This window comes from Lytechinus pictus, chromosome 6, assembly GCF_037042905.1.
Source record: "Lytechinus pictus isolate F3 Inbred chromosome 6, Lp3.0, whole genome shotgun sequence".
Taxonomy (NCBI): domain Eukaryota; kingdom Metazoa; phylum Echinodermata; class Echinoidea; order Temnopleuroida; family Toxopneustidae; genus Lytechinus; species Lytechinus pictus.
Window position 1 is genome coordinate 653,352 of NC_087250.1, and position 12,219 is coordinate 665,570.

Consider the following 12,219-nt stretch of genomic DNA (forward strand, 5'->3'; position numbering starts at 1 on the left):
TCTTATGAAATCATCTTCACTTCCTTATAAATACATGGGCCAAGTTTGAAGTGGAGCCCTCAAATAGTTCTTTAGTTATCTACTTACCTTGAAGGGGTGTGGCTAGAGGCTGATTTACAGGCAAGGGGGAGGGGTCTCGTTTGTCAAAGGCTCCAGCAAAGATATTATTAACAAATGTCATGATGTACCTAAAGAAAAAGAACTAGTCATGGTAAAAATTAAAGCATTTCACTTGCGAGCACGTTAACATGGTGAATATATTATGGTTGCCAACATTCTCAGCATTTCATAACATATTTGGCATTTAGACAAAGCCGCTCTGATGTGATACTTATATTATTATTATTACTATTTATTCCACCAATATACATGTAAGGTGAGATAAAACCAGCTTGACTCAAGCTTTAAACTGAGACTGATAATGAGTAACTTACCAGTTTACAATGTTATATTAACCAAGTCTTAAACTGAGATTGATATTATGAGTAACTTACCAGTTTACAATGTTATTAACCAAGTCTTAAACTGAGACTGATAATGAGTAACTTACCAGTTTACAATGTTATTAACCAAGTCTTAAACTGAGATTGATAATGAGTAACTTACCAGTTTACAATGTTATTAACCAAGCCTTAAACTGAGATTGATATTATGAGTAACTTACCAGTTTACAATGTTATTAACAAAGTCTTAAACTGAGACTGATGAGTAACTTACAGTTAACAATGTTATATTAACCAAGTCTTAAACTGAGACTGATAATTAGTAACTTACCAGTTTACAATGTTATATTAACCAAGCCTTATAATGAGTAACTTACATGTACCAGTTTACAATGTTTATTGACCAAGCCTCAAACTGAGACTGATAATGAGTAACTTACCAGTTTACAATGTTATTAACCAAGCCTTAAACTGAGACTGATAATGAGTAACTTACCAGTTTACAATGTTATTAACCAAGCCTTAAACTGAGACTGATAATGAGTAACTTACCAGTTTACAATGTTATTAACCAAGTCTTAAACTGAGATTGATATTATGAGTAACTTACCAGTTTACAATGTTATTAACAAAGTCTTAAACTGAGACTGATGAGTAACTTACAGTTAACAATGTTATATTAACCAAGTCTTAAACTGAGACTGATAATTAGTAACTTACCAGTTTACAATGTTATATTAACCAAGCCTTATAATGAGTAACTTACATGTACCAGTTTACAATGTTTATTGACCAAGCCTCAAACTGAGACTGATAATGAGTAACTTACCAGTTTACAATGTTATTAACCAAGCCTTAAACTGAGACTGATAATGAGTAACTTACCAGTTTACAATGTTATTAACCAAGTCTTAAACTGAGATTGATATTATGAGTAACTTACCAGTTTACAATGTTATTAACCAAGCCTTAAACTGAGACTGATAATGAGTAACTTACCAGTTTACAATGTTATTAACCAAGTCTTAAACTGAGATTGATATTATGAGTAACTTACCAGTTTACAATGTTATTAACCAAGCCTTAAACTGAGACTGATAATGATTAACTTACCAGTTTACAATGTTATTAACCAAGTCTTAAACTGAGATTGATATTATGAGTAACTTACCAGTTTACAATGTTATTAACAAAGTCTTAAACTGAGACTGATGAGTAACTTACAGTTAACAATGTTATATTAACCAAGTCTTAAACTGAGACTGATAATTAGTAACTTACCAGTTTACAATGTTATATTAACCAAGCCTTATAATGAGTAACTTACATGTACCAGTTTACAATGTTTATTGACCAAGCCTCAAACTGAGACTGATAACGAGTAACTTACCAGTTTACAATGTTATTAACCAAGCCTTAAACTGAGACTGATAATGAGTAACTTACCAGTTTACAATGTTATTAACCAAGCCTTAAACTGAGACTGATAATGAGTAACTTACCAGTTTACAATGTTATTAACCAAGTCTTAAACTGAGACTGATAATGAGTAACTTACCAGTTTACAATGTTATTAACCAAGCCTTAATCTGAGACTGATAATGAGTAACTTACCAGTTTACAATGTTATTAACCAAGCCTTAAACTGAGACTGATAATGAGTAACTTACCAGTTTACAATGTTATTAACCAAGTCTTAAACTGAGATTGATATTATGAGTAACTTACCAGTTTACAATGTTATTAACAAAGTCTTAAACTGAGACTGATAATGAGTAACTTACCAGTTTACAATGTTATTAACCAAGTCTTAAACTGAGATTGATATTATGAGTAACTTACCAGTTTACAATGTTATTAACAAAGTCTTAAACTGAGACTGATGAGTAACTTACAGTTAACAATGTTATATTAACCAAGTCTTAAACTGAGACTGATAATTAGTAACTTACCAGTTTACAATGTTATATTAACCAAGCCTTATAATGAGTAACTTACATGTACCAGTTTACAATGTTTATTGACCAAGCCTCAAACTGAGACTGATAACGAGTAACTTACCAGTTTACAATGTTATTAACCAAGCCTTAAACTGAGACTGATAATGAGTAACTTACCAGTTTACAATGTTATTAACCAAGCCTTAAACTGAGACTGATAATGAGTAACTTACCAGTTTACAATGTTATTAACCAAGTCTTAAACTGAGACTGATAATGAGTAACTTACCAGTTTACAATGTTATTAACCAAGCCTTAAACTGAGACTGATAATGAGTAACTTACCAGTTTACAATGTTATTAACCAAGCCTTAAACTGAGACTGATAATGAGTAACTTACCAGTTTACAATGTTATTAACCAAGTCTTAAACTGAGATTGATATTATGAGTAACTTACCAGTTTACAATGTTATTAACAAAGTCTTAAACTGAGACTGATAATGAGTAACTTACCAGTTTACAATGTTATTAACCAAGTCTTAAACTGAGATTGATATTATGAGTAACTTACCAGTTTACAATGTTATTAACAAAGTCTTAAACTGAGACTGATGAGTAACTTACAGTTAACAATGTTATATTAACCAAGTCTTAAACTGAGACTGATAATTAGTAACTTACCAGTTTACAATGTTATATTAACCAAGCCTTATAATGAGTAACTTACATGTACCAGTTTACAATGTTTATTGACCAAGCCTCAAACTGAGACTGATAACGAGTAACTTACCAGTTTATAATGTTATTAACAAAGCCTGATTGTTTGCCCTTTGCTGCTACTTCTCTCAAAACTAGTTCATAACTATACAGAACATCAATAGGCAACTCAATGAAAACTGGCCCTGTAAAACAATTAGAAATGCAGAAAATATTAACAGAGTAACAATCAGATTTAATATTAAGGACATGCACACTTGACATTCATGTACCTGTTCATATTCTGAGGCCCGTCTTACAAAAGATTACTATGGACGGCCAGCAAGGTCAACATCTATTATGCATGTTTAATCAAAATATTTTCTATCTATGATGTATATTCATGCAGTCAATGTTTTCTTGAAAATTCCCTGTGCTTCTCTTCGTTTACAAAGTACACTGTAAAAATTTCCTGTGAAAAAAATTATGACATTGATGGATTTCCATAGAGTTACGATTGATTGGATCAATTGTAATTCTTTGTAAGACGGGGCCCACATGTACCTGACGATACTGTGTATACATTTATTCTCAGCTAGTGTAAAGCTACTATGCTAATGCTGAGATGCTGATAGACAACAGCATTGGCAGGATAGAAACTTGACATTAACAGATATTGATAGCACCTTCCATGCAGTATTGAGATGCAGTTCATAAATTACAGAATGAAGAGTGAGAGTGACATGTGGGCAACAATCAACATCATTAATATCAGGTAAGTAATGGAGAAAGCTGCTACATGTAATCAATGTGGAGACTGCAGCTAAAACTAAGCTTGTAACCGATTTTGCAATCGGCAACCGATTCCATTCGATTTCACCACAATCGGCAATCACTTGCCGATCTTCGATCATGCCCCTTGAAGGAAAAAATCGAAAATAAAAAATCGGCGTATATCTGGTTACGGTGCGTGATCGCTCAGAACATATTTCAAGATTGTTTTTGAGGTGCTAGCTATTTAGAGGTCGCATTATTCAGGGAGAAAGACGCGGTATTATCTATGGCGATGTTTAAGAGGATAGATATCTTCTCTTCCAACTCATGGTGATAGCGGATGCCGCCGTGAACTTTGAAAGGTCGTATTACCGACGGAGCTCACTGCGTTACTCTCTTACATCGTTTATGATTATATACATTTTATTTTCAACCTCGTGGTGATAGCGGATGCCGCCGTGAACTTTGAAAGGTCGTATTACTGACGGAGCTCACTGCGCTACTCTCTTACCCCCTTTAAAATGATATAAATATTCTCTTCAACCTCGTGGTGATAGCGGACCCCGCCATAAACTTTTAAAGACTGTACTATTGACGGAGCTTATTGCGTTACTCTCTTACATCGTTTATGATGATATACATTTTATTTTCAAACTCGTGGTGATAGCGGACCCCGCCGTGAACTTTTAAAGATCGTGCTACTGACGGAGCTCATTGCGTTACTCTCTTACATCGTTTATAATGATATAAATCTTCTCTTCAACCTCGTGGTGATAGCGGACCCCGCCATAAACTTTTAAAGACTGTACTATTGACGGAGCTTATTGCGTTGCTCTCTTACATCGTTTATGATGATATTCATTTTATTTTCAACCTCGTGGTGATAGCGGAAGCCGCCGTGAACTTTGAAAGGTCGTATTACCGACGGAGCTCACTGCGCTACTCTCTAACCCCGTTTATAATGATATAAATCTTCTCTTCAACCTCGTGGTGATAGCGGACCCCGCCATAAACTTTTAAAGACTGTACTATTGACGGAGCTTATTGCGTTACTCTCTTACATCGTTTATGATGATATACATTTTATTTTCAACCTCGTGGTGATAGCGGATGCCGCCGTGAACTTTGAAAGGTCGTATTACCGACGGAGCTCACTGCGTTACTCTCTTACATCGTTTATGATGATATACATCTTATTTTCAACCTCGTGGTGATAGCGGATGCCACCGTGAACTTTGAAAGGTCGTATTACCGACGGAGCTCACTGCGCTACTCTCTTACCCCCTTTATAATGATATAAATCTTCTCTTCAACCTCGTGGTGATAGCGGACCCCGCCATAAACTTTTAAAGACTGTACTATTGACGGAGCTTATTGCGTTACTCTCTTACATCGTTTATGATGATATACATTTTATTTTCAACCTCGTGGTGATAGCGGACCCCGCCATAAACTTTTAAAGACTGTACTATTGACGGAGCTTATTGCGTTACTCTCTTACATCGTTTATGATGATATACATTTTATTTTCAACCTCGTGGTGATAGCGGATGCCGCCGTGAACTTTGAAAGGTCGTATTACCGACGGAGCTCACTGCGCTACTCTCTTACCCCCTTTATGATGATAGACATCTTCTCTTCAACCTCGTGGTGATAGCGGACCCCGCCGTAAACTTCAAATTGATTTGAAAACGCTAGCTACCCAAAACATTTTAATAACATATTTCAAATCATCGTGCGTGCTTGCGTCTTCTACTTCATTTTAATTGCACTTGCGACTTTAAGATGATGCGTCGTAAGAGATCATTCCAATAATTCTAAATCGCTAGCACCTAAAAATACTTCTAAAAGATGTCCTGCCGATCGTTCATTAACCTGTGATCTATGAGAAATATTTTCATTTTATTTTCCTTTGCGCCTTCGCTCGGAAGATGCGTCTTTCGTTTATCTTTCTAATAAAAATCACTCGGTTTATTTTAAAGCAATAACACCTCAAAACCCCTGGCTTTAAAACATGTTCCAAACGATCGCGCATGTTGGCGACTTCCATTCCAATGCATTCGTCTTTGTGACTTTGTCAGGAAGATGCGCGCGACCGCGAACAATATTTTGATGTATTCCTTTGTTTTTAAACATCGCCGATTCGATTTTCGATTCGATTTCGATTTTAGAAGCTTAACTGCCGATCCGATTTTCGATCTGATTTTTGATCCGATTTACAACATTAGCTAAAACACTAAATATGGTAGGGGAAGGCGGGGTAAGTTGAGCCATTATTTTGTGTTTTTGCATGTTAGGACCGATATGACTAATAGTCTTGTACAAGTACCTTGCCGTAAAATTTCATTATTTGGAAACATTTTTTTTACCAATATGTAACTTTCTATCCCCACACTGAAAGGCACCGTCACTTTGAAAAAAAAAGTAAAATGGCTCAACTTGCCCTACCCATGGGGTAAGTTGAGCCACAAAAAAAAATATGTAAAAAGGCTATGGGGCAAAAACCAGCATAACTTTTATTTAAAAAGTATTTTTACTTGGCAGTTCTCTACAAATACTAAAACAAGTTCTGTCTTGTGAACTTTCTCCTTTCTGCCTGCATATGATTGCTTTTTAAGGTGTGTTTGTTTTTATTACCATATGAATTACCATGGCTCAATTTGCCCCATGTTAGCTAGCTCAACCTACCCTCGTCAGTCAAAACTTCATGTGATATTTTCACATCCACATATTACTTTATATTCACTCATCATGTAAAAGACTGTACCTGGACTAACAATATTGTCATCTCATTACCTTATTATATTTAAAGATGAATAATGTGGGTAAAATGCACTTATCTGTTTGATACATTCATACTTTTTGGGCTGAAATTTATATTTTTCCCTCTGAAAAACTATTTTCTGTTTCAATGTTGAAGAGACAATGTGGTGGGGTTAGATGTTATGCAATGGGTCATCAATATGTCACCATCAAAATGTCTGAATTCAAATTGGCCTGGGGGTAGTAGCTCAACTTACCCCGCCTTCCCCTACAGAGGCAATACATACATGTAGGTCTAATGCAGCAAGACTAAGATCTAAGATTATGTGATATTTTTTATTTTAAAAAATGCAATAAAATCTTAGATAAGAAAATCCTGACTATTAAAAGTAAGATGAGATCTCTGCAGCGGCTGATTGAAGTCTCTCTGGATCAAACCAATCAATTTCATTAGCATAACAGTATTCATTCATAGCAGAGATATTAGCTGCAGCTCCGTCAAAATCACATAGAGGAGTTGAAGGATATGACTACAGCTGTTAAGGCCTGTATTCTGAAGTCTAGTTTAACTTACATGTAGGTCACAGGAAGCCAAATTTTTCCTACATTCAAAGTGCTCTTTCATGTTTCAAGAGCAAAAAAAAAAACCAATTCAATTATTATTCCCAGTATCTGAGTGACACATGAGCTGATAAAATGAAGATGTTTGTGACAATTCTTTAGACCAGAGTGCCAACATACCTGGTGTACCAGACTGTGCTATCTGTATTGCTCTTCTCATAGCTGGTATGATATCTCTAATCTGTGATATTGATATACATATCTTGCATAGCGGTTTGAACAATGCCATTTGGTCAATATCTTGGAGTGCTCCACGACCCTATGAATGAAAAAATAGCGTATACAGAAATTATTAGTACAATATACAGCATGTCATAGGAGCAAATAAACTATACTTCAAATAAAAATACCTCACCAAACTATCATAAAATCTATTCAATGTTGAAATAGAAATGTATAGCCTTACTTGTAAATTGTGATGTCATGTATACATGAATGAATGGCATCTCATAGCCAAGTAACTTTAATACCTGATTATTAAGAGAGCATTAATGCTTCTTCATGAAACCATAACAACTCCTTGAACATATTTTTGTGATAAATGTGAAACATGAAAAGTTCACACTGCAATATTTCAAGACCTCTTTCCTTCAAGTCTCATGCAAGTTTTAAGACCAAATTCGCGAACGTGGGAATACGTGGTTCCAATTTTCGAAACACTTTGCAAGTGCATGTCAGACCCAAACTAGCACAAAAACGTGATTTTATGCACAGATCTTTTAATATGTACATGTAGCCAAAAGTGATAAATTTATCATTATGTTTTAATTTTAATGATTAAGAGCAATTGATCTCGAACTCATGCAAAATAGTCCAATTTTAATTTCATTAAGTCTTGCTATTGTTCATAACACTTTTTTTCAAACTGTGAAAGAGGGTATAACATCCAAATTGATGCTGATTTGAAGATCAAAAACAAATTTATACAAATAATAAAATGTTCTTTAAATATTTGATTAAGTTTAATCTATGATTTCAATGTTATGTTAAACTGCTATTCAAGACTGTAATGATGGCACAAACAAGGACACGGGCATTTGCTGGCCTATATTACAGGCTAGTGTTGGTACTGAAAGCGTAATACAGTATAATATCCATATTACCCCCCCAAAAAAAAAAAGATTACCCCCCCCAAAAAAAAAAAAAAAAAAATCAAAATAATAACTCCTACTATATTCATCAGAAAACCATGAACTGCAAGATAAGTCTGGTGATACATTGATCACTTGGTCTTGGTCAACACTGAAAGTTCAAAGATCAAATCCTCAATTGTATTTAATCTATTCTCTATCTGTTCACACAAACAGAACACAGATTGTATGAGAACCTTTGAACCATACTCAGTATTCAATGCTTCTAATGTCAAGATATCACCTAAAACCAATTTGAGCAAATAATATTGAAATCTCTTTTTAGATCAGTAGGTTTATCAATGAGCTCTTTATCATTAATTCAAAAGAAGAAGTTGGCCATGATGCCAAGTAAGTTCTATGAAGATTTAGCACATCCATCAAATAAAAGAATCAGTGAATATCATAGTTTTATTATTTTGATGTCTCATGCAATGTCATATGGCTATGTACAGTTAAATCATTTTCTCTTGACATCATTAAGAATACATCTCTCCCTGAGCAAATGATCTTTCACATTACCCACTTTGGAAAAAGTAACATATTTCTTCATTAATAAATAATAATAATAATAATAATATAGGGTATTTATATTGCGCACATATCCACCTTGTTAATAAATGTTAATAAATATAATAATAAAGGGTTTGTGCAAGCATCAAATTTTGGAATAATTTCTTGACGTATTTATCACTAGCTTTATTTATTTTTTTGATAGCATTCACCCCTCCTAAGAAGAATGAATTCACCCATAACTCACCTTTAATAATGTACCTGCGGCTCCTCCCATTAAGAGAAGAGGGGATTCTGCCATCTGTGCATTCTTGACTGCTGTGATAGTATTAGTAAGACCTGGTCCTGCCGTAACAATAGCAGCTCCAATTACCCCAGATAGTCTAGCTACAGCATCAGCTGCAAACACTGCCGTCGCCTAATCATACAGGTAGTATTAGAAGAGCACTACAAAGTTATCCATATACAGTGCGTCCCAGAAAAAAGGAAACTGAGATTCCCATGTTTTTATTCTTCACAGGCAAATGAATTATGATATCATTTACATTTAATCTTATAATTCAATCATTTCTCTTTATTTTGATACCTAATTTGAGACGAACACTTCACGCATTAATGAGCAAGATGAGTTTGAAATTTTAACGTCAAAACCAGGTTGCGCACAAAAATTTGACAAGATTGGTTTGTGATACGACGATCGTGATTATTCAACGATTGGCTCATTAGCATTTCTTTTGTATTCTTTGTTAAGATTCTCTAACTAATCCCTGAAAAGAGAGTGGATTCAAATTCACACATGAGTTTCTACACAAATCGCTTCTGATATGTCTCAATATTTATTGTTTATATCAGCCATGCTTGAACAATTTGCTAAGCTGTTGTTTTCAAATTAGAGATGAGATTCCAATCTTGCCAAGAGTATAAAATTTATAGTAAAAGCATACATGTATTTAATAATTGTGAAATCTATCTCTAACAAGTGGAATGCCTCTGGCGGTCTCACCTGCATCACGCGATTCAATATAGCAGCAGTGCTGACTTTGAAAACTACTATAACTCGCACAAGATGTTCAGTGATACTTGGTTACTCTTATTTCCAAGTTTTATGAACTAGACCAATACACTTACATAGATATGATGGTAATTCAACAAATATCCCCAACGTGGCCAAAGTTCATTGACCTTACATGACCTTTGACCTTGATCATGTGACCTGAAACTCGCACAGGATGTTCGGATGTTCAGTGATACTTGATTACTCTTATGTCCAAGTTTCACGAGTCAGAGCCATAAACTTTCAAAGTTATGATGGTAATTCAACAGATACCCCCATTATGGCCAAAGTTCATTGACCTTTGTCATGTGACCTAAAATGCGCACAGGATGTTCAGTGATACTTGATTACTCTTATGTCCAAGTTTTATGAACTAGACCAACATACTTTCAAAGTTATGATGGTAATTCAACAAATACCCCCAATTTGGCCAAAGTTCATTGACCCTAAATGACCTTTGACCTTGATCATGTGACCTGAAACTTGCACAGGATGTTCACTTATACTTGATTACTATTATGTTTAAGTTTCATGAATCAGTTCCATTAACTTTCAAAGTTATGATGGTAATTCAACAGATAACCCCAAATTGGCCAAAGTTCATTGACCCTAAATGACCTTTGACTTTGGTCATGTGACGTGAAACTCATGCAGGATGTTCAGTGATACTTGATTAACCTTATCTCCAAGTTTCATGAACTAGGTCCATATACTTTCTAAGTTATGCTGTCATTTAAAAAACTTAACCTTACGTTAAGATTTGGTGTTGACGCCGCCGCCGTCGCCGTCGGAAAAGCGGCGCCTATAGTCTCACTCTGCTATGCAGGTGAGACAAAAACGGGTTTCCTTTTTTGTTGGGGGTTTTTTAGCTTATAAATACAGTGCATATCATTTTCTGTGAATTACTTGAGTATTATGGTAATCTTGTGTTGAGACCCACTGTTGATAAAAATGTCATTCAGGATTTGTGACTGCTAGGTTTTGAGCTGATGGTCTAAAATATTTAATTGTAAGGAGGCTTATTAATTATTTTTCATACATATTTTTGTTGTCCTCTTTTTGTTGTTACAAATAATAAGAATGAACAATTTGAAGAAGTTTTATTATCATAAATAGACTTACCTCATGTCTAGTGTCTATAACCCTTATACCAAGTTTCTCAGCAGAAACATTGACAGGCGATATGTGACCACCACAAAGCGTGAAAAGAAACTTGACTCCATGAGCCTTCAGTGTCTCAGCCACTAACTCTCCTCCTGTACGCTTGCTTGTCTTATCCACCTGCAAGTTAAAATGTCAAAATACATGAAATCACTACCTTGAGTCAAGCAACTACTATCTTACTCACACTCATCTAAAAAGCCAAATGCCAAAAGAAATATACTTTTATTTTTCTAGAATCCAAATTTTATCTTACCCTGATTTTTTTCCAAACGAATGGAAATTATTACAGACCCTTTAACAACTAAAGTAAACCCTAAATTAATTAAGCAGACCAATTAGAATGAAATATAGTCACCCTTTTCATTTCATCTCCCTTTAATAGACTTTGCACACAAATGAGCCATTTTCGGCATGCTGTCTCTTTAATAAGTCACATGACGTCGCGATGCTATACCCGTACAGCTTGAATGTGGTCTTAAAAATTGCACGAGACTTCAAAGAAACATTTCGCGGCATTATCTTTCGCACTTCCGAAATAAAGCACGGGGGACCATCATGCCCCCCGGTCCTTACAGGGTTTTAGGTTATATTGCAAGAGAAATGTATTTAAAGTAAATCTTCGTTTTTGGTCCTTCTATCCTCATCAAACTTGAACAGTTTAAAAATCAATCTAATGAGGATAAACAAAAATTTAAAAAATATTTAATAGTGTCCTTTGCCCAAAGCATTTTTGCAAATATTTGAATAATTACACTTATACTTGAACACTTGAATATTTGAACACTTACACTACACATGAAGGCCACCATTTACAAGCACGCAAAGTAATCTTTGAAGGCCATACAAGGTTATGGCCGCCATTGCCCTCAAAATAGCCTTGATGCCTATCCAAATATTTGTAGACTTACATTTAGGCCAAAATAAGTGCCCTTTTAATTAATGCCCTTTTAATTGATGCCCTTTTAATTGATGCCCTTTTAATTGATGCCCTTTTTTAATGGCCTTGGACTGAAGTACCTAAAGTGAGCACCACCTTCCCTTTCATTTAAGAAATGTCCGTGCCCCTTAGAATTCTTAATTCATGCAAAAAAAAATGTGATATCCACACTTCATTGCTAA

The 12,219-nt window shown here is 34.8% G+C and overlaps 1 protein-coding gene across 1 annotated transcript in view; it reads right to left on the bottom strand.

The window, feature by feature from the left end:
• The window catches only part of LOC129263622 (2-hydroxyacyl-CoA lyase 2-like), a 28,174-nt gene that overhangs the window by 15,900 nt on the left and 55 nt on the right, over positions 1–12,219 (bottom strand). Inside the window, exons 2-6 of the mRNA XM_064100607.1 lie at positions 11,059–11,217; positions 9,130–9,300; positions 7,360–7,498; positions 3,176–3,287; positions 88–188 (exon numbers count right to left, since the gene is read on the bottom strand). Of these exons, the coding sequence (XP_063956677.1) occupies positions 88–188; positions 3,176–3,287; positions 7,360–7,498; positions 9,130–9,300; positions 11,059–11,217 (682 nt within the window). The remainder of the gene's footprint in view (positions 1–87; positions 189–3,175; positions 3,288–7,359; positions 7,499–9,129; positions 9,301–11,058; positions 11,218–12,219) is intronic.